General features: G+C 36.6%; 1 protein-coding gene across 2 annotated transcripts in view; it reads right to left on the reverse strand.

Annotated features, from left to right (window-relative positions):
• GRID2 (glutamate ionotropic receptor delta type subunit 2) overlaps positions 1-24,267 on the reverse strand; it is a 704,126-nt gene that overhangs the window by 198,076 nt on the left and 481,783 nt on the right. For both annotated transcript variants that reach the window (XR_007203777.1, XM_048304515.1), the window contains exons 5-8: positions 23,095-23,148; positions 15,066-15,239; positions 9,858-10,019; positions 2,090-2,209 (exon numbers count right to left, since the gene is read on the reverse strand). Coding sequence is in view for 1 of the 2 variants with exons in the window: in XM_048304515.1 (XP_048160472.1) it covers positions 2,090-2,209; positions 9,858-10,019; positions 15,066-15,239; positions 23,095-23,148 (510 nt within the window). In the remaining variant the exon portion in view is untranslated. The remainder of the gene's footprint in view (positions 1-2,089; positions 2,210-9,857; positions 10,020-15,065; positions 15,240-23,094; positions 23,149-24,267) is intronic.

Raw genomic sequence — 24,267 nt, forward strand, 5'->3', positions numbered from 1 at the left:
AGCCTTCTCTGGAATACTGAGTGTTGTTTAGGAAAAAGAAAATTCAAACAGTTTTAATCTGTTCTGCTCTGAACCCTTTCTTCTTTTTAACTAGCTGCAGAGCATCACAAAACTCTATGGAGAGGCATTTACTATCTTGTTCAACAGGAAAATTTTCTTATAATATTGATATTTAATTTTAAATGCTCATCTTGGCAAACGAAAAAAACCCACATACTTTCAGTAGCTTAATTTTAAACTTTTTTTTCTCCTCAACAGGGTTGTATGATGCTGACTTTCATAATCTAATTATATTATGAGCAAAGCTCTATTCTCTGACCAACTTCAAATCCATTTCCCTCCAAAGACAGTGGATATCTCTTTGTTCTTGAACTATCCTAAAGAGTAAACAAGGCAGGTTCAAAAAGCCTGTTTGTATTATCCCACTGTTTTACACAAGTTAGGTGTGCCCACAGTCATTAACATCTGTTTTAAAATTAAACTCTATCAACTCTACTGCTGTTAAACTAGCAGTACAATTCTAAATTACACCATCAACCAAGAATTAGAATAGCTAGGAAGTCTTTTTGTACTTCTGTATTTCCAAGATCTCTGAGTCTCTCTTTCTCTTCTATCTTCTTTGGGAATGAAAAAACACAATTTAGTGCTTCACTCAGGCATTCACCCAGACAGGCCTGAAGTCGAAAAACCCCCAGTCAAAGTCAATGAAACAAATTAAACCAAGAGACACAGATTTGTCTTAGGAAGGTAACTCTAAAGAATAAATAGCTCCTCAGTGCGCAGCATGAAAAATAAGTCAAAATATGTTGAAACAGACAGAACTTAAAGGTAAGGGAATAAGGACTTATCCAAAGTCTTTATCTCCCAAAGACTCTGTGAAGTTCCTCCAGATATCAACCAGATCCAGTTCTGTCTAGTTTCTGAAGCACCTATCAGGACCTCTGCTCAAGGTGACATAACTATAAGCACGTGTGTACATTAGGGTATTGACAAGAGATGGAACAGCAGGAACAGAATAACAATTCTGGTGAATAGTGGAGGAGACAGTTCAGTGTTTAGACACCTTAGACTTCTTATTTATCTCTTCCTTCTTTCAGAGTACTTATCTGTTGCTCCAGAAGGTGTGCAGACAAATGAGGCACTTCATCATCTAGTGACGCACACATGGAACCAGTTTACACATATTAAGAAAACTCTATCGTTTCCTTTCAGACCTCATGTTCCTCCTGTATAAAACCCAGTATGATGTGATACACTAAATGAAGAGATCTTGGTATTTTTCAGGAAGTGTGTCTTTAAAGGACAGCTGCTCCTGGAAAAGCTTATTACTCTTTTATTCACCTGTGAAGTCCCAAACGATTTTTGCCATACTGGATAAGCAGTTGTTCAAAGCTAAGGATATTCATTGCAAATAGAGACCCGTTTCCACCATTTCTTACACAGGACTTAAATTTAGTTTTAGACTGGCAAAACTCAAATACCAAGAAAGAGTAATTTTGTGGGACATATATGCCATTCCCTGTAACATCCAAGTCCATGCATTTGGACTGTGTCTGGCAGCTGAATACATAACATTAACTTATTCTGTAAAAGTTAACTCATTAAAACACCATGTTTTTATTTCGTGAAGAGACTTCAGAAATTTTATCTGTGCTACAAGAGATTTTCTCTTTCCATAGCTATGAATTTTAATCACCTAGCAGGTGGAGCATCCCACTTTGACCAAGTATCAGCGACCAATCTCGGTGCTTTAAACATAATTCAGTGTAAAATTTGCTATTTTGGACAGAGGTTGCAAGGGTTACAAAACAACAGCTTTCACTGGTCCTTTTGGATAATTGATCAGCAACTCAACACATTCTGTATTACAAATGATACCTTGATCAACACAACCTGCTCCAAGGCCTATTTGAAATAACAAAATAGATGAGTATCTCAAAGTTCAAAGCTTTTCTCCCATCTCTTACTCCTTAACAATACAGAACACCATGCTACCTGCCATCAAATGCTTTTCTATTAACACAGAACACAGAAAGGTTTTGAAAATATCAGTAAAAATAGTCTCTTGTTTGAATATATGTAGCCTCACCTTGCGGATGCCTCTGCCAAGATCTTCTCCATAGTTAGTTCCCAAAATTTCAAAATGTACATTGGGGTTCCCCCCATTTTCTGCAAATTCCAGTTCTCCTGTCAAGCCATTCACTCCACCCTATTGAAAAAAAAAGGAAAATGGAATGAAAACTCGTAAGTGGGTAACTGTATTAACCTTCTGTTTCTCAAAGGGATTTATGCACTAACTATGCAGAATACACAGGTAACTACCAGCATGAGGACAGTTTTCCAAAGACCACGTTTCCCTAAAAATTCTGATGCTTACATTATTCTTGCATCATGATTAAGTTCTTCGCAGAAGAATTAAAGTCAGCAATGCTACACAGATGCAATACAAGCAATAGTCTTACTCTTAGCATATTTGCACTCCAATTTCTGTTCTTTGACCCATCAACATATATGTATTGACACTCTAACCCCACCAAATTTAAAAGAAAAACCAAAACCATTTTGCAACAAAGTTTAGTGGAAGCAAAGCTAAACACAAATATATAAAAGAAATTGCACAAAAATTAGTTATGTTTGTTGATTTTTGCTTTTTCCCTTTAAATATTTCTCCCTCATGAATGATTTCCACATGAGGGCAGGCTGAATTTTAGATGAAGTTACATGTTTTTTGAGCTCAACATATGTGATTTGCACAAATGAAGAAGGGCTTGATTCAAGGTCTAGCTGAATGCAGTGATTTTTCTTTCTCCTCCCAATTATCCTTTACTAAGAATACATGACATGGGCAAGAGTGAAGCATCTCTTCAAGCGTGCTTTAACTCTTTTACAGTTTTGCTGGAAGGGGTTAAAATATTACAGATGAAACAGTGAATAATCCCTACAAAGAATTAGAGTTCAAAGGGCTATACACACCACAGCCATACTCAAAATATATTCCAGAGTTAATTCAACATGACACGCATTTCATCTTTGTATAAGAACTATGATGACCTGAACTATAAAATCAACAGAACCATGTAAAATGCCAATAATGAAAACCTTTACCCTTCAAAAATTTCTTCAGTGTACAGATTCAGGGAAAATTTGATGTTTAACCCTCTCCCTCAAAAAAAGAAAGGTAAAAGATATTTTTTTTATGTTTTTATGCACACACACACACAAAAAATCTGCCTCTGGTGTAAAACCCTATGAAATGCATAGTTTTTCCCCAAAACATAAGGCAAGAACTTTGCAGTTGTGATTGCTGTTTCACTTAGGAGCTTTTTTATTTAAACTGGAAAAACTTGCATTATGAACTACCTAGCTAAGCACATGAGCCTTGCTGAATCATGATATTAAAAGCTCTATTCTTACATCTTGAGTTTGGACAAAATCCAGGAAGGACTACAGAATTTGCATCTCCATTGCAAATTGCTGTGAACTAACAGAATGTTCTCCTACTTTTACAAAACATGACTGTAATTATAACAAAAGTTATGAAATTGATCATTGAGAATATCTTTAGAATTTACTAGACAACTAGAAACTAGTACTATCAGGGAATAATACATGAATAATTATATATTAAAATAATAATACAAATATTATAATACAAATACGTAATGAGTGCCATTTACAGTTAAAACCAAGGAAATACTTTGTGTATATACATATTTAATGATTTTTAAAAAATATTTTCTATAATATTTTCTTTCTACAATATTTACTTTTTATTCCATACTACAACAAAAATAAATGTAAAAAAAGAAAGGAAAAAAAATCCAATATCCTGGTTAAGGCTATATCTGAACAGTCTTTTGCAGGAGAACTCTGGCAACTGCAAACCAGACAATTTTGACGTATGCTGGGGTTAGCAAGACACTCTGATTACTTTTTAACTTCACTACAATAACACTTTCATGGCTTTTAGGTTGGGGTTAGCACACCTCTGGCTGGTTCAGAGTAAAGTCAGAGGGAGCTTGTGTTTACCCACTGAATCATTTGAACACATCCTTTGGTAAATAACCGAGTTTCACAAATATGAACCTTTAACTTAAATCTGACTTCATCCTACTCATGGAACAGAAGTGGAAACTTGCCCCACATACCTTTTCTCTCATAGGTTCTTATTTGGCTTTCTGATTACCTAAGGCACAATTTCACAGAACATGTGATGTAGAAATGCCTGCAAAGTGGCACAGACCTGCAATATTTGGGATGCCCAGCTGATTGCTCAAAGACTCCATCTGGACACCTTACCAGATACTGATTTGATGATATTATACTTAATATTTCTTATATTACTTCCCAAAACTTTCCCCCACACTGGGTACTAAAACTGTGGGTCAGAGGTAGGTAAAGTGTGAAAATTAATTAAACTGTTATAGACCACCTGAGCAGCACCATGATCTCAAGTGAGCCACAAGCAGGACCTGGAAAAAGGAAGGGAAAACACTGGAACAAAATGGTGAAAGAAAAGAAATATTCAACAAAAAAAATCCCTACAATCTCTTCACACAGATGCTTTGTACAGCAGAAAAAAGAAATGAAGAATATAGGATTTTCAATCTAGAAAATTAAAGCGACTTTATTTTCCATATTGAGAGTGGTTCCAATACTTTAAGGAACATGAAGATAAAATCATGTCTAAAATGTAAATGATTTTTTGAGACTTAAGATAGCAATTTAAAATTTTAATAAACTTCTAAATTTTTTAATAATATTTTTCCTTATTTGAGCAAATATGATTAAAAATAATTTAAAGAATCATTTAACCTCAATTATACTTGAAGTAATCAAATCCATTTCTTAAGAAAACACAGGATATGGAGATATATGTCCCCTTACATACAGTACAGGTTAACAGAATTACCTGACATATTTTGGAATTCGATCTCCATCCAGAAACTTTGTATAACTTTATTTAACTTGATTTTTTAAATGGCTGCAATTGTCAGGGCGTGATACAAACTGTAAGTCCATCAACTTTATTTGTCTGGAATTCCATCTTAACCACCACAACATTATTTCTCATTTATCTATTTTGGCAATCCTATAAATCTTTGAAAATTTCTCGTTATGGACTGTCTTAATCAGAGCTTCCTCTCCTAGACTGTGTACGTATGAAAATAGTGCAGTAAGAGCTCAGATTAGTTGGGAATGATGCTGGCTCAGGAGGGAAGGGCAGAGGCAAAAATACAAAACAGCAAGGAACTGCCCATTTAATACCAACAATGCTAAATTTATAGGAAATTTCTTGGGGTCTTGATTTCTCCTCCCTACCTGGGACTGATCTTGTTGGACCATGCAATCCTGTTATTGGTCTCTACTTTTCCTCATTGTCCCACACAGCCTTTTTACAACGCTTACACAAATCTGGTTTATTGCTTAGGGCTGATAGAGTGGAACAGGATATCGCCTAGGAAGATTTTCAGGACCCTGCTCCAATTTTTATGCATAGTCTTTCACAGTATGGATCTCTCTGAAACACTTGATTTATGGCATGAGTTTTATCCCTCTGCTAATGCATAGTGGAAGGAGATCACAGAGGAAATGACCATCTGTATGACAGCTACTGATCCAGTAACTTCCTGACAAGATTTTTACCAGTGATTTCAGTGTTACTCATGATAACCGGCAAGAGTAAAAGAAATTTTTCGTTGCATTTATCTTACAGGAACAATGCTACTGGGGAAACATGAAGACACATTTGTTATGTACCTTCTCAAATTCTTCTAAGGTTCAGCTGCAACCATGCAATTTCCTGACACATATGAAACTGAAGAGTGAAATGTCAGTTGCTGGGACAAAAGTGTTTTACTTATGATTCTGATCACTGCTCGGGGCTTTGCAGAGCTGTTATAAAGCTTGGCAATATAATTAAAGCCTACTTGAGTCTCATCTAGACTGGCAAGACAAACTACAGTTTATGTGCGCTTAGGCACTGAAGTAAGTCCCTGAAGAAAGCAGTATTTACCTAGCAGTCAGGACCTCACTTGGGAATGTCAGCTTGCCAATCATCAGCTATAAAATATTGTTCTTGCTCTCAGCTTCTGTTCAAACTTCCTCCTCTTTTTTTTTTTTTTTCAAAATATGGTTATTCTCAGGTACTAGCTGTTTTGCAATTAAGGATAAAAAATGTGGCTATAGGCAGGAAAAAATGCTACAAACATCAAATACGAGTTCCACATTTCATTTTTGAAAAAATATGATTTTGAGAACATGGCTGAGTTTTCAACTAGCAGAGACCATCCAATCTATTACCTGAAAAACAATTTGGCACCTTTTTTGCAAGTCACCACTGAGTGTCAGTGACATTTCTGAGACCAGAACTAGTTGACAATTCCACTTATGATTCATGAAACAGTTCATTTCCCAGAAAGGGACAGGCTCTATGTTGCTGCTAGCACTAAAAATTTGCTGTTAGTGAGCTAAAAAAATGTGACTGGGAAGAGCCCTGAGATGTGTGAGAGAAGGTAGATGCCATCTTGCTGAGTTGATCCCCCCTCTAATCCTACTTACATTTATTCCCAGACTATTCAGGAAGATTAATTTTTCTCAAAGTAGAATTATTTTCTAGTGATACTTATTCCTCCAACTGTGAAATAGCTTTACTGAGAAATAAACAAGTGAGCATGTGTTTAGGGATAGATCCTATACAGAAGTGAATTTAAACTAATTGCTGTAGCTGGCCAAATTCATTAGAAGGATTGTATTTCCAGATGGATTTAACTGTTTATTCAGTTCGAGAATGGGTAGAAACTGATATTAGATTTAAATAATTGTGGTGGGCTTAAAATTTTTTCTTTAGGCTTTGTCCAATCAGCTGAATTCACAAAGAAAAAAACCAGCTTTTGTAGCTGTTTGTAGAAATAGTAATGAATGAGTCGAATATTCAACAAATGACAATGAGGAATGATTTAGACAGCTTTTTTACCACTTTAAGAAATGTTTGAAACTCTCATTTCCTCTGTTCCCTACTCTCCCCTAGCAGCTCATTAACTATAAAAAACCAGTTTATTTACCACCAGAGTTCCATTTTTAACAATTGCTGCTGCAGGTAGAACATCAGCATCCCTTTCTCTTACCTTCTTCAGTGAGTAGCTTAATAAAGATTTCCCAACTCTTTTCTTATTTCCCCCTCCAGAAATCAAAGAAAGATTTCCCTCTGTAGCTAAAACACTTCCAGATGTTCCTGCGTCTGGATCTTAAACTCTAAAAGACAGATATTTCTTCTATAAAAGCTTCCTCTAGAACTAGGTTTGTTGTTGTTTGGTTTTTTTTTTAGCAGCAAAAGCTCCATGGTGCTTCTGCTTTGCTGCTGCCAGAAGAACAACTGCTTGAGTTGTTGGTCCTCTCCTGAGGCAGGCAGCCTGGAATTAGACATCTCTTCCTCAACTCAAAACCATACTTGAGTACAATTTAATTCCTAGAGAACCTACACTGGGAGGAGGGACAACCTGAGACCAGGTGATGACTTCAGCTCTACAGTACAGATCATCATGAAGGAAGAATTAAGGTGTTGCAGAGGATGGAAGTTCTTTTTCCAGGAATATTTAAGAAATCTCAGAATGTATTTTCACCCTGAATTATATCAATATCTTCCTATGATATTCCATTATACACTACATCCTGTAAACAGTGGTGATTTCAAAATGAAAACACAGAACTTTTTATTCAGAAACTATTTAAATACCCCGTGGTGACTTCCTCCTGTTTGCTTTCAAAATTAAGGAAATCTGGTATGTTTTTGTGAAAAAAATTCTATTTCAGTTGATTTTAGAGGACTCCCCAGGACAACAGGAGTGAAAACATGTTTAAAGAATAAGGTGAGATGGGAAAGACAAGCATTCTCAAGAAGAGAGATTAAGTGGGGGCTTTTTTCCCTTCATTACTTTTGGATTTTATTGTTTTTGTGATGCCCCATCAGGCATTCATCAATGCCAAATTTTTAATTTCAAAAGTACATAGCTGTGATCCCAAAGTTCTTCTACCTAACTGCTTTAGTGAAAGAAAAGGGAAAGTAGGCCACAAAACTAAAGCAGAATTCCTGTTCTTGTGCAATTCCAACTCTCAGCTGCAATCTTTAGCTTTCCTCTGCCTACGGATTGAAATGCTACTGACATCCACAGACAGTAAAATTTCTGTATTTCATTTGGATTCGATTTTGACTTTCAATTTTAGCACATTACTTCTAGAAATTCATCTCTGTCAGCACAGTGCAGTGTAAGGAGGATTTGGATTATTCAATTTACACCAATAAAATACTTTCTTTTCAAAGCCATCTAATTGAAATAACAGAGAAACCTAAAAGTGACAGGATGGAAGCGTGGTTAGCTGCACAGATCAGGAATTTCTTTGGCATTTGATTAATTTTTTTAGCAAGCTAACAACAACTCTGGAATTTCCACTTGCTCCTGCCTTCTTGAACACTTTCATAATTCTCCTGGCCATTTAAATGGAAAAGTGTGCAATGGTATTTACAAAATGCAAGGCAAGAGGCGAACCAGCCTTGCCTGAAACATAGCTCAAAATACACAGGATTGCCAAATGTGAATTTGAAATTGCTCTGTTAGGTAGGTTAAGAGCAATACAGTTTGGAGTCCCTTAAAGCCATATCCTGCCCCTGAAATAAGAAATGTGTCCTGGATTATTCTTTCAGTCTCATGACTTCAAACTGCTAGAATGGAAAGTGGAAACAGATACCAAAGAAATCCTTGAACTGTCATTTTGGAGGTAACGCAGATTAAGCTGGGACTGCATAAAATATAAGCAGTGCTCAAAGGAGTCTTATGTTTTGCCTGCATCGTCATAATTTCTGGTATAGCTAAATACCTAATGCAGAATGGCAACTTCTCATCACAACATTATATTTTAAATGGTTTTTATGTTCTGTAGTGAAAGCCACAATTAAAGCATTTAAGATTTTTTTTTTTAAATGGACAAAATTTTTGTCCCTTTTTTTTCCTGTGTTTACAATGCCAGCACTTTAAAAGTAAGTATACATTACAAGTAAGTGTATGCAGACAAATTAGAAGGCAGTTTTACGAAAGATATCAATAACATAAGGAAAATGACATGAATAACTTACAGGGAAGGGCAAACCCTGAACTTGTTCATATTGACTAAATATTGGCCCAGAAGGCTGCAATATTTGTCTGTAAGTATGTGGAGGCTGTAAACATTATGAAGAAAGGAAATGACTAAGAAAAATTGTCTTAAAAGACTGAAGAACAGGAAAAGCATCTTGGGCATGAGCATGATTAAGGTATGAAATAAAAATCACAAGGAAACAGCAACACTGGACAAAGCTCTGTAGAGACTGTTACAGGCACAGTTTTGTGGTGGCTGAATATAGCCTAGATAATTTAGGGGGTTCCTTATTCCCATTTCTATGATTTCACTTTATTAACATCAAAAACAGTGCAACGGTGAATTCCACAGAACATTACCCAGGTGTAATTCTGCAACTTTTTTCTTTTAGAAATAAAACAGTAAATTTATTTTCTTTACTTCCTAACCTGTGAAACTTACCTGTTCACCAGCGACACTTTTTCTTCCTTGAACATCCAGCTGGTTTGGTAGTTTTGGTAAACAAGCTTATTGATTTTATTTCAATATGATTATTATGACATGGAAAAAACACAACCAACCAACAAACAACCCAAACCAAATAAAGACTACTTCCATTCAGGAACTGTGAATATGTAAAACCTATACTGCTGGTACTGGGTAGAGTAATGTGCACCTCAGCAGGAAATACTGCCTAATGTAAGTATTTTAGAAATCAAAGATGAGGAAATACAGAGAAAAAGTACCTTCTTGATGGTTTCCAACATTGATCGTCCTCCTTGCCAGGGTTTAGAATTCTTCCTGATGCAGGTGAGGCTGGCCATGCTGTGCCACTTCCTGTCCTCCAGCTTCTTATGAAAGGCATTTGCCAGCAGGAGGACAGTGTCATATATATACAGGTTTGAAATCTGTAAATGGATCAAAAGGGAAGCATTACCACTATTATTTGTAGCCTCCTGCCAGAATTTATAATTTGTTTTGCCTCACCCATAATCCTCTGGTAATTAAATACTTTATATGGTATTAAGAAGAACCTGTAAGAGGCAAAATGTCACTCCTTTGGGCTCTGGTAAAACCTGCAGCTGACGGCTGTAACGCTAAAAGTGATTTGCAGCAACAAACTACACACACATGAGAAGTGCAAGCAGCCCAGTCACTGGCACAGCTCCACCTGCCAGATTTACAGCTCTACTTATGACCGTAAACTGACACTCTTTTATTTTTAACCAGTTGCTTGTGAGACTCAGTTTTTCAGTCACCAGATATTTGGACACCATCAAATTATCTTCAAGGCTGTTTTGTTCTTTTGAAAAGCAGAAACCCTGAAAATTTAGAAGAGATCATTTCATTGTGTTTTTTGTTCCTGATTTGTGCAGTCAATTCAGATTGGTACTTTCTGGCATGAAATATGACTCAATGAAATTTTTGTCAGTGTGCAGTTGCATGTTGATTCTGCAATTTATAGTGTTTACTGTCAGAGTATTTGACATTGGCTCTTAATTCCCTGCAAGACAAAACTCCTACAGAATAAATGTGTGTATGTTTCACTGTGAGCAGAGCTGCATACAGTGCGAGGAAGTTCCAGTTTGGGATCAAAGACAGAACAGTGGAACTCAAGAAGAGAAATCACTTGTGTGCCACTTCCACTTAACCATGTTCTAGTTCTATGTACGTGCTTTTGAATGCACACAGTGCCAAGTCAGATGTGAAAGACACAATTAAATGTAAAAGAATAGAACCTCAGAATTCATGAAAACTTATGAAACAAGTAATTTTCAATATAGTTTTATATCAGTCTTTCCTGTCCTCAAATGGCAGGAACATTTAAGTTACTGACAGTATCATAAAAAGAAACCTCAGCTGTCCTGAACAGAGGTTCTCATGAAGAAAATTTATGTTCAGAAATGAAAAAGACTTTTGGGAATATTATTTTTAGATAACCTATGGATCATCTGAAGTTACTGAGGGAAACTCAGTTTCCTCAGCTGCATGATAAAGAGCTCTGTAGAGCATTCCTAGTGCCTGACAACAAATTATCCAGTGGCAATTTGAGGAAAGCTTGCTGGGGCTTTTTCTCCATCAGTCAGACAAGCCAAAAGACATTTCCTCAGATTTGTGGAATATGTTGGCTGCTCTCTGTAAAGGTTTTTTACACAGATATAGGTGGTGTGCTCAAAGTTTTAGAAGAAAAAGGAAGCTTACAAAAGGAAAGTTTGGGAATTTAGTGGCCCTATTCTGCTTTTTAAATATATCCAAAGACTGGGAAAGCCCTGCACTATTGGGAGGGAGTATATGGCAAGGAAGCACAATAATGTTGAGGATCTGAGACATTGATAAGCAAATCCACACATCCCCTTAAAAAAGGAGAAAATAAAAATTAAAAAACCCCAAACACCTCTCTTTCTACCTAATTACTCCTTTCCATATAACATATTTTTATGTTTTTATTTCCTTTGGTAAATCCCATCTTTATGCTGGCTTTGCTTGTGTCATCCGCAACCTGTTGTTGCATGCTGTTCCCAGGAAGGTCTCATGACAGATTCCGTACCTGCATAGCACCCAGGAAAGACCTACTCTCTCCTTACCTGGCCAGAATTACTTAAGACATCCCAAATGACTTCCCAATTTTATCAAAGGAAGACTAATGATCTGCTGCTTTCCCTTGTGATAAGCTGCTGGAATCCTCCCTTACCTTTACAACTCTACACTGTTAGTAGCAGAGATGCACAGAACCTCTGATCCTTATTGCCCCTTTTCTTTAAATGATCCTTCACTCTGTCTTTCTGGAAGGTGCTTCTTTATTCTTACTTGAGCTCCTCCAGTGACTATGAATATTTCCATTTTGGTATTCACCCAGGAACAAATCTCCTTTCTTCAGAGGCACAGGCCAGGCATCACTGTGCATGACAGGATTAAAAGCATGGATTGAGAATCTGGGTCCAGGTTAATCAAGCATTTTTTAAAAAACTTGGATGATTTGCCTGCATATTGTAAACTTACAAAGAATTCAAAGCATTTCAGCTAAAACTGTGTTTCCACAAGGAAGTCAGCTCTACAGGGACATTTGTTGGAGCAGGGAGGGAAAGAATTATCACTGCGCTGTGAGGCAAGCTTTTTTCATGTAAGCCTTTTCCAACAGGAAAAAAAACCCCATACCACCTCTGGAGAGCAGAGGGAATAAGGTCACTAATGAGACTAAATTGGTACATGACCAGCTGTGGATGCCAAGTCATCATTTCCCAACAAAATGACATTGCTTTCAAGGTAACTTCTGTAACCTACTATCAAGGGGAATAGAAGACAATTGTCAGTTCATGAGGAAGGATGCACTCACTAATCTAAGAGTAATATAGCTGGGCCTTTATCCAGTATTAACAGGGCTCAGGAGGACAGAGTTCAGCAGCTATTAAGCATTGTTAGTCCTTCACTAATAGTTGAGCTTAACATTTACAGCAATCAATCACTGATAATACAATGATAAAGACCCTACAATTAATTTCTGTTTCCCAAAATCACCCTTTCCTGCCACTACCAGAAGTATGCTTCATTAATATCTGTCCTGATGAACAGAAGGGGGTTGAAATTTAAAGTCACTTGACACTTTTATTAACTTCCCATGTTAATTTACTAGGGCATTTAATGCCTGGTGTCCATTACTGATCCTTTATTTACTCCAAGCCTGTTAGACTAATAGCTGGTCGCTTGCATTACCAAGAAGTATTTAATTGCATAACCTTCTGTTGATGCAGTTCAAAATTCAGATGTAATTTTTTAATCCAGATTGTGGAAGAAAGGCACTTAGCATTAGATTAAGGATGAATGATTAATCTGGATTATCAGTGTCTATTTTATGTGTACCTATAATATTGAACGTAGTTTTTAGACAAAAGGGTTACAGTACTAAATTCTTCTCTGAATCCAGTTTTTAACTTTCTGCCTTCAAAATGACACAAACTCATAGAGTTTGTTTCAACTAGGCCAATTCCAAAGACACAGTGAGATATCTTCATCAGAATGCTTTTCAGTGTTTTAATAAAGATGCTGAAAAAAATTAATTATTCACACAGATTTTAGTAAATCAGAAAAGTAATTCAGAAAAAAATAAATCAAGAAATTCACCCTTATAATTTCCAGAGAATGTTTCTGATTAGTCACACTTCGATGTCATAAAAAAAAAAAATTAGTAATTTCAATTTATAAACTGTTCCTACTCCCCACTGGATTAGAAACTAATTTATAATATTGTTGGGTAGAACAAAGAAGCAGCAAACAAACCCCACAGCTACTCAAAGGACTGTGCATCATATGAAGACACAGGGGAAATTGTGTCAGAGTTTTCCTTCCTTTCAGTTTGTAATGTTGTCTCAGCTAAAATAATGAAGTACAGCCATTCCAGGGAAAGCATGAAAAAAGTGACTCAGTTGCACAGAACAATTAAACCACTCAAGCTTCCATCACTCCTTTGAACAAAAATGCTGTGAAATCTTTCAATAAGAATATTGTAGCTCTCCAAGCTATAGGTAGATCATGGCACATAGGTTAAGGTATAAGATCTAATCTAACAAATTAAATGGAATATTCCAATTTGTCGAGAATAAACTTTGAATTTTAAAACTTATCTTTCCTAGAGTCAGCCAACTGCTGAAGTGAAAATGAAAGTGAAGTAGAAGAGAAAGACAAAGCAAAATGTGAAGCTTCCCATGGACACATGACTCTTGTTTTCTGCCTTGCTTTAGTCAGTAATTTTGTTCATGAGAACTGCTCTTTGCACTCTCTGGCTCCTGCACGTAAGCTCCTGCACATAACACATTGTCCTTAGACTTCCAAAGTTCCCCCTAGGACCATGCTGCCATGACAGACAGGCACAGCCTAAAGGATTTTTGTACTTCCTAAATAGTCTGTAGAGATATCCTATGCACCAATGGGCATCACACATTCCTGTTTGTTTTGAGAACTCTAATAGGATCACTGTGCACTGTGCTATAGCCAGTTTTTCATGTCATCAATAATTGCTGGCTGGCTGCTTTATGAACTAAAATTACTGACAACAAAGGCTCTTACAACTAATCTAAAACAGGACAAGACTATCCACACTTTTTCCCTTACATATTTTCATTTTAAACAAAGACACTCTTCAAAACCTCCCTATTTTCCTCCCGTTGTTTTCTTGCCCTCTCAGAATCATTAGGTGGCTGCTTTTACCTGCTAGGTCAGATATGCTCCTCCCTCCACTGCTAAAAATTATAGTATGCAGTCATCTTTCTACAACTGCACAAAAGATCCCAGAAAAAAAACCCCCAAAAGTAAAATCAACATCGTAAGCCAATTTCACGCTCCTGATTTGCCATAGCTTTTTCATGATGAACCCTAATGAGAGAGACAGAGGACTTGTTCTTGGAAAAACTATGTGAAGTCAGGAGGAGGGATCCTGTAGCTGAATTCATGTGGTAGGAAGGCTCTTAAAGTTTAATTGTAATCTGTGATTAACAACCCTGAAAATAAGGCCTTGGAACTTAGACACAGATTTAGATGTATACACTAAGACACTTGAAAGAGACGGTGTGGGTGCTCCCTGGAAGACTTTCTTAATGACAACATATTTGAGGCTTAGAGAAGCACAGCAACTCAGGAGACATTGACTACGCAAAGGAAATTCTTCTTGGTGAGATGACAAAAATTAAAATTTATCAGGGCAACAAAATGGCTAGCCTACTACCTGGAGATCAGGCAGCTTTTTTTTGACATTTATCTCTATTGCTGTGGAGCGGGCAAGTTGTTCTCTGTCAGACACACTCACCCCCTTACTCCAAGTATTTGGGCATGCCATGAGCCATTAAGCTACATGTCAGAGAGGACATGAAAAATAACACTGTTACAGTAAGCCCCTGGGGAAAAACTTAGAAGTTATCTAGAAAGACAATTCCCAGGTGGGGATAGACTGGCATATGAACTACCTCCATGCTTTGGGAGAAAGGGTCCTTCGGATCACACAGCGATGAAGATATTCTGTGGTTGCCTCGGAAACAGCGCTGGCTTACGTTTTGGGGGACTGGAAATGTCTGTCGAATAATTGTTAACCTTCCAATTGACCTTCTCACCAGCTCCTGCACATCCACATCATTTATTTCCTGAAAGATAAGGCAAGGCAGAGAGTATGCATGAGAGTCAAAATTCAGAAATGTAACCACCAAATTATAAACAAAAAATAAACTGAGTGGACCACGAGGCTGTGATTGACACACAGCTATTGTCAAACTCCACCGTAGCCTCAAAACCAATATGTGCATGCTCATTAAAGCAAATGACATACCACCCTTAACTGCAAAGTTCAAGATGTACTGTGCTCAAACCTCACCAAATATTTGTACATGTAATTGGTCCTAGTTGTTTCATTTGGGGTTTTCTCTGCCTCTCCTTTTACCTCTTCTGATCTTTTATTTAAAAGAGTTTCACAGCATCCTTGACAGATAATGTGTAAATCAGTAGGAAGCCATATCATGATGTATTTCTGAGTGTAGCATTGCTTAGGAGTTGTGAAGGTAGAGACAATTTTTCAGGCCTTAAGTGTTCATTTCCTAGAAATAGAATATCAAGAACCTATAAACAAGGTGCAAGTTAGCAAGCATCACTTACCAAAAGGGTAAAGAAAATGCATAAGAGCATTCTAGGTGTGAATGTGCTTGTTTATAGCAAGACCTAACTTAAAACCAAATTTTAATTCCGTAGGGTATCTATTAAAGCTTACAGCTGAACACTCAGCTCTACAGACAAATACTTTAAAGACAAAATATCTAAGTAAATACACACATATTAAGCTTGAAATATTAAATTTAAGACAGGTTAGGGAAATCAGAAAAACAGTTTTTTACACAGCATAAATTCCTGCAGTTTGGGAACATGGTGTTTTACACAGCTGAATGATGACTCCCTCAGGGAATGTTGAGTAAGAGGAACATGGGCTTCCAAGCACCAGCAACTGACTCCAGCCTTCACACAAGAACTTGAACTTTAGTTAAACATGGTTTTTTCCTGGTGATTCAAATAGACGGCAGCTTTCAAGATAATTCTGTGTCTGTATTTTCCTGTAAAATAGTAGAAATAATCTAAAATTTGTACAGTTTTTTTAACCAGGACTTTCCATCATTCTGAACAGTCTGTCCATGATCTCTCTTAATTACAGAGGCTGATGCCCCGAACTTTCCAGACTTTTAAAATTGTGGATATGCCCCCAGGAAGGGAGGTGATTAAGAGTCTCCTATTAGCAGCCTGCATTTAATATTCCCTTGCATACAGGCACAGTTCATTGAACATTTTTAATTCTCATGTGTGCATTTATAGCTTTGTCATTTTTCAAAGGATATGGCACATCTGCATTGTTATACCTGTAATGAAATGCCATAATCTTTTTCTGCCTTAGCTTCCTGATCTATAACCATATTAAAGAATTTAGGAGACACCAGGAGCTAGACTTGATCTCAAATTATGGAATCTTTCTTGTGGAAATAAAGCCAAGCTTCTTGAAAAAGCAGCTCTTTAAAAGTTAAGACAACCACCCCAGTTATTTTGGCTTTTTCTGCTGTTACAGTATAATATCCTTTCATTATTTTGAAGGAACTACTTTGGACATACTGGTATTTGTTTATTTCCCTTAAATTTTGAAAGAAAAACATGTGAGATGTAAATTTTAACTTCAACATTCCTGACTACAGTAAAAGTATTTTATCTGCCTTCACAGATTATCACAGTTTCTGAATTCGTCTGTTATTAATGTTCTTTATGAAATATAGATTTTTTTTTTTTTTGCTGCAAAGAGAAATAACATAACATCAGCTGTGTTCAGTGTAATATCTTGCAGTTCTGGTCGATTAATTCTTAATGTACCACAGATAATGGCTTATCTCAGCTTAAGATGCTGTCTTTTCATTTAGCCTGTACCATTTCACTAGCTATGAGGTAAAAACCCTCCATATATAATGCTGTTTTAGCAAAAAAAAAAAAAAAAAAAAAAAAAAAATTATAATACTTTCAATATAATCATAAAGGAGAGCTCAAAAAATTTCTTATCTTGATTTTAAATTATACACTTTCTCAGAAGATTTAGAAAAGTTTGCCTGGTTTCATTATACAGCATGCCCAAACGGTAACACCAAGATTACTAAACTCACTCTAATAATATAAAAAAGAGATGCCTGCATGACCATATTATATTGCCAAATACTACTTTAAAAGAGATTTTGACTTTCAAATCCTCAAGCATTTATCTTTTCTGCCATAAAAGCGTATTTATGTTTTCCGTATTCAGCACTTTTTGGTGCATTTTAAATAGAATGTTCTCATTTTAACCTCTAGGTTGCTACCTCATGTTTTTATACATCACCTGGGAAATAATAATAGAACTCAAAACACCAAAGCCATTTTTGTGTGGTGGCCAAGGAGGTATACACATCTATAGATTAATGACAGCTATTATTTAAAATGCTGTGAATTCCACTGATTTTATCATAAATCCAGATTTTAGATTGACAACAAAGCAATGCCATGCAACCCCAAATTCAACATTAGTCATTTGCTATGTATTTCTTTGTCATTTTTTAAATATTTGGCATTGACTGAGTGACAAGCCTTTTATATAATGACTCTCCAATATCATCTCTCATTCTTGAATTTTGGATCTCACTTAAGAAAACTATATAAAGCAACTATTGTATGAAAGGAAACAATTTTCATTTGCACTTCAAAGGAGGATACACTGTAATGATATAAGGGTGGCAGATGATCTGTTATACAAGCACTGAATGTCAAAAAAATTAGAAAGTTGGCCAAGTTGAACTGAGTTGGCACCTGAATAAATTTAGGCTAGGTTATGTGAGGTTGTCTGTTTTTTGTTGGTTCTTTTTGGTTTTTTTTGTTTGTTTGGTTGTTTTTTTGGTTTTCTTTCACATGAGAAGTTCAATACAGAAGTTCAATTCCAAGCCTTTCTTTTGCTAGTCTGAACTTGGAATTAAGGGGAGACTGTCCTGTCACAAATGGAACTAGGATAAAAATTAGATGTACACTTCATCTAAGCAGGCAAATAAATAAGGAAACAAATGGTGTTTTAAATTAAGAACTCTTTACAGATGAATTAGGAAACAAGAACTGAAGAGGATCATCTTGACATATAAGGCAAGACTCCATGGGAACCAAGACTACATACTGGACATCTAACGTGTCCCATTATTTTAAGATAAGCAGCCCAGGCAGAGACTTACTATTCACCACAGAGCAATTGTACCTGCAATGAGAGACATGGAGGGAAAGAACTTACTTACATGCTCCTGTATTAAGCACCAAACGAAGGCAGCAATACCTTTTCTTATGGAAACATCTTAACTTTGGGCCAAGAAGATGTTTCCAGTATTTATAAGATAGTGGACGTGCACTATTTTCCAGTGCATGCCAGGACTTCATCACAGAAAATTTTGACACGCAGAGAGGAGTGTTTCTTCCTCCTCCAAAAGTCAGCACAGGGGGAAAGGGTGGCTTAAGGCCTCTGGGCTGCCACTGCCCATGCCAGAGCATATTTTTGCTGTGCCCCTCCTGAATTTCTCAGCACTTTCCAAAGAGAAGTTGAGGGAAAGGCATGGCTAGATGAAGCTCCAAGAAAGGAAAAGGAGATTTTGAAATGCATCCTCACTTGCTCCATTTTATCTCCCTTAGGTTTTTTAGGCTTTGCAGAAAAGGATGAATAAAACCCAATAGAAGAAGGAGAAATCAACTTTTAGCTTTCTCAGAGAAAAAAATTCCAAGATCTTGGAGAAAGCAGAGTTCACTCCATCTGTGCATTAGCTCTCACTAATGCCAGGAGCTGGCAACTTGGTTGCCCACCTGTTCCAAAGAGGGTGTAATTTCACATGGACCCACCAACCCAATGAAAAATGTAAGTGCTCAAATGAAGCTCTAATGCTTTTATTAATCATTCTCCATAAGAAAATGTTGAATTATGTGAGCTCTTGGAACTGAATCGTGATTATAGGACCTGACCTAACTGCTTGAGCTTGAAACATGGTTATGCTCTACACTCTTATTCATGGTGGAGTGCATTAGGCTGAAACACAATGAACAAGATGAATGCATGGGCCAAGGAGAAGCCCTCTCCTAGGAAAAGTCAGAAAGAATACAAACTTTGAATACAACCTTGTAGGTCCCCCAGTCCTCTCTTGTGCTATGATGGGCAAATCTGTTGGACCTTTTCCCATAAATTGGTCTTTAAAAGACTCTGGAGGTTTTTTTCATTCTTTCACCATGAAGGAGTTTTTCCATCCTCTGGTGCCTCTGGTAATTAGAAACCCTTTCACCAGCTTTTGACCTCAGTTTACTCATGGACAAATTGAACTCATTTGTTCTTGTGACAACCTTGTCCTCTAGCCCTTGACAATGATGCATTTATTCACACTCAGTAAGTGTTTACAAACAGAGAGCACATCCTCTTTCAATCTTTGCCTTCATAGGCTAATCAAGCCAACCTTTCCAGTCTCTTCTTACACAAAGCAGCTTTTCTGTGCACTCATTCCATTCTAATTGTAATAGACCTGGTTATAACTGACCACATTATTGCAGATGAAATCCAAACAATCCTTTGTAAAGTAGCATTAATATTTTCACCTCCTGTATTGCAACTATAGGCAGTGGAAACTGTTTGGGGCTGTCCTTGAGTAAACAGTAGTAACAGAGAACTGGTGGCAGCCTTGGGTATAGCAAGATAACCCTGAATGTTTTAAGGAAAGAAAATACTTGAGCCAGACATGATTTAAAATGGAAAAAAGGGCGTTTCTTGCATTTAAAAAGAGCAAGGGAAAGTGATAAAAATCATACAAAAGCCCCTTCTTCAGTTCCACTAAATAAAATCTAAGATTACTGTACAGTTGTGATTTAAGAGTCATGGAAGAAATATCATTTTCCATCCTGGGTCATTGAAGCTATATTTACTATTGTGCAGAGGAAATGAAGCAAGCAAAGACAGATAGACAGAGGATGAGACAGTGTGAGAAATCCCTTCCCACATTTTGTTAAGGCATATTTGATCATGACTATGTTCAAATCTATGACTCCTGCAAATTTTAAATAAAGAATTGTAACATCTGGTTTAAGGCCCTGAAGAAATAGGAACATTTATTGGGAGAGTATTTCCTCAGCTGACTATACTGATCAGAGGAGATTAGCATTATTTTCCACAGTCTAATGGAATGCATTATGTTTTAGAAAATTATGAATTCTTTCATTTCATGGGAAAAAACCACCTCCTCCCACACTTACATTATGATACACAGTCTTCAAGAAAATTTGCTGTATTGCATAAAGTAGCAAGTAATGGGACAATAAAAATTAAGGAACGCTTTGCAGGCATTATAGCATTTAAAGTGAGCAATTAAAATAGCAGATGTTACCTCACAAAGCCTAAGCATATTCCCGATCACAAAACTGAAGGCGGTTATTTGCTTCTGTATTACTATAGTTGGTAAGAATGTTGTATTCCCTTGAAACATTGATGGAAAAGGAAAGACAATTCCAGCTTATTTTGGTACCTCAAGTCAAGGAATTATTTGAATCATATGCAAAATTTGCAAAACAATGCATTTTCACTGCCACAGATCATCTTAGAATTTCAAATTAGGAGGCCAGAGAAGCAGCATTACTTATTTGACAGTGTCACTTAGCCAATACAGGCACTCAAGTACAGGTGCCTAAGCTGTCACAAAAGATTCACATGAGCAACAAAATGGGCAGAACTCTGAGATCATCTCCCAGTCCTATGGAAGTACTATGGTCATCAACAGTTCATGGATGACCACCTCAAATGGATTGGGATATAAAGACAGCTGTTTTATGTATCACACTGAAAGGGGCCCACAAATAGCTGCATTTCCAAGTCTTGCACTGCCAAATAGAGGCATTGCAATCTCACTACTGAGCTGGCAAAATGTTGCAATAAGCAATTACCCAACATTAAACACTCAGGAAATATGTAGATTTCTGCTTTAATTTGAACATAGTGATAAGGGAAAATTGGGCAAAGCAGAACTCTTGCCATATTATTATTTACCGATCTTATTTATTGCTAATATGATTTCTGCATCCACATAATATTAAGATTATTTGCATTTTTAAACAAACAGAGCTAGAAAGCTATCTAAGTCTCTAAGTATCTAAGATTTAGGTCCAGAAGCAGATTAAGATGAGATAGCATTAAACATGTTCACCTTCTCTGAAAGAGAAAAGAGGAATTACTGAATGAGATGCAGAGACTTTATTGACAATGGTTCAGATCAGTTTGTTGGAATGAACTTAATCACAGCTTTTACCCTTTTCATACACAAGACTATAAAACTAAGAAGGGATGGTGTACATTTTTCTGCGCAGATCATTCAGCTTTTTCTGCTGCTGGGACTGCAGCCCAGAGAAAGAGTTTTGGAGCAGAGAAGGCAGATCAGTGGTAACCACTTTGATTGCTCTGCCATTTCATCTGCTGCAATGTGCAAATAACAGTGCTTGAAAAGCAGATTTTTTTTTTCCTCATGGAGACACAAATTTCTGAATAAAAAGCAAAGAGAAAGCATATATACTAGGAATGGATCCTTGGTCTTGTTTTGTCTTTTTGAGGGTGAAGGAGCTGAAACAGCTAAAAGCAAGAACATTCTTTAGATCATTTGGAAAGTATGTAACATTTGAAATGAAAAATCAATGGCAGTGTCTTTAACTTGAACAGCAAGCCAAAACCTGAGCTTTGTCTAAGAAACTGCCGTCCAATCTACTCACACAGAAGACGGCTTTAGATTCAGTTAATGCTCCTTTTAAAGTACTGAGCGTTAACTCTGAAGTGAATTCTGGTTTAATCTGACACGAAAAAGAAAGCATGCATGTTGTTCACGTGACCACCTGTAGATTCAAGCTGGCTTCTCTCCCAGCAAAGCCCCATTCAGTCCTGGAAAACACACACAGCACCGGTCAGGAGCAAGGCAGGGCCCACACTAATGGTTATGCTGGACCTGGTTTGTCTTCACAGCATTTCCTGAGACATGTTTTTCTCCAAAGAAAACTGGCTAAAAATCCACTGGTTTAGCCCAGCATACTAATGAAAATGCAGTAATTAAGTATGGAAACAGAAGTGTACAGTAAATCCAGATAGCAGAACATGGAATTTACATGCAATATCTCCAAGCAATCTTTTATCCTGAGAATATACAGGAGTTGAATGATTAACATGTTAGGAGATAGTTATCTACTATGGGAATCCAGATATCCTATAACTAAATTATTTTTCATAAAAACAAAAAACCTGAACTGCATTTTTCAATGTTTGTATACAAAACTACTTCACATATTGACTTGTCATATTTTAACTAACAAGCTTTCATGGAAGAACTTATTTCACAGTGTAAAAGCAGGATCTCAATTTAATTTTCTTTTTTCTCTTTATGAACATTCATATGTTACCTAATCCAGAAGTCTACCAAAAAGCCTCCCAACTAATCTCAACAGGTCTGGATATCAATCATGATGGAACATTTGGAGAATTCATAAAGGGATGGAAAATATGGGATTTTATTATTATTACTTTGATTATTAAAAAAAAAATACTAAAATATAAAAAAAAATGCAAGGACTCCACTACATAAGATCACATATTTAAAAAGGGCCTTTAAAAGATCCTGTGAACACAGCCAGCTCAGTTGTGAAATCTCAAAATACTCAGAAATAAAGGGGTTTTTTCATTTTATTTTCCATTTGTTCATACAAGGACTTCCATTTAAAACAGGCAAGACAAAACAGCAAAGTCCAAGAACCTGTCATTCTACTTTTATTAAACAACATCTACTCCCTCAGTGTGCTTGAACTTTGTCATAGCTATTGCTTCCTGTTGGCAAAGTGAGAATCAGCATGAATATTCTCAGTAAGCCTGAAAACAGGATTCATGGTTCACAACAACGTTCACTTGACAGTTACCTCATTTATAATGATCCAGTGACAGTCAAAAGCAACCAAATTAGTCTCCACGACCTGAAATAGAGAACAAACCAGCTATCAGTCAGCTTGCTTGTGAAAGCCAGAAAAAAATTAAATAGATGCTCTCTGCAAATGACAAAAACCAAAGCACATGCTCTCTAGGACTTTTGCTGTTGAACTGAGGATAGAGAACCTTTAGCACTATTCTGCAGAAGCATTTGTGGTTTTGTTTGACTTGCCAATTAAACTTGGAAAATACATTTCATTGCCAGAATCACAGGAAAGAATATGTTTCAGCTGACTGAGGAGAGAAATGAACACATTTTTGCCTTAGCACATTGTGCATTGAGAGGAAGCAACAGAGAGGAAGGCAGAAAATGAATATCAAGTAACTTTTGTCATATTTCTGTATTTCTTGCTTCTAAGGCCTTTCCAGTGTATATCTACGCTGAAAGCCTCTGAATAAAAGAAAAAAGAAACAAACCCAAACCAAAAAAACCCACACAACAAATGCTGGAGTTCATAGAAGTGCAAAGAGCAGGAAGGAAAGGATTCTCCTGAGAAAGAGGGCTGTCACAAGAATGATGAATTATAGCCTGTCTCATGTTCCTTGCACAGAAGGCCTCTCATCCTCCTCTCATACATCTTCTCCTTTCCCTTGTTGAAAATTTTTCTAGGACCTGCTTTCATGCTGGACTGAACATGTGCTTCCTAACTCATCTTTCACTCAATCCTTTCCCTCCTTGAATCCACTACACCTTTGTGGCAAGTCGCTTTTGAATCAACTTCACAGCACAAATGAAGAGGATAAAAATACACTTGTTCTGCTTTCATTAGGTAGGAAAGAAATCATCAACAAAAGAGAGGCCAGAAACAAACTCTGGAAAAGGCTGGACACCTTAAATTATTTTTTCTAATTGAAATTGAATTAGGATTAACATGCAAATAGTTAAAAAAAAAAATTAATTTCTTTTCTATAGTTACCATGATCATCTTGAGTCATAACTCAAAACTACTGGATACTTAAAAATGTATTGAATACCCCCTTAAAAAAAACACAAAGAAAAAAAACCAAAGAAAAACAGAAACAAATCTTGGAACTGACAGTGTTTAAATGTTCAATTAGATGTCTGGTGCTGGGCTCTTATTACTTGGACCATTGGCTTTTAATGA

Source organism: Corvus hawaiiensis, chromosome 5, assembly GCF_020740725.1.
Source record: "Corvus hawaiiensis isolate bCorHaw1 chromosome 5, bCorHaw1.pri.cur, whole genome shotgun sequence".
Taxonomy (NCBI): domain Eukaryota; kingdom Metazoa; phylum Chordata; class Aves; order Passeriformes; family Corvidae; genus Corvus; species Corvus hawaiiensis.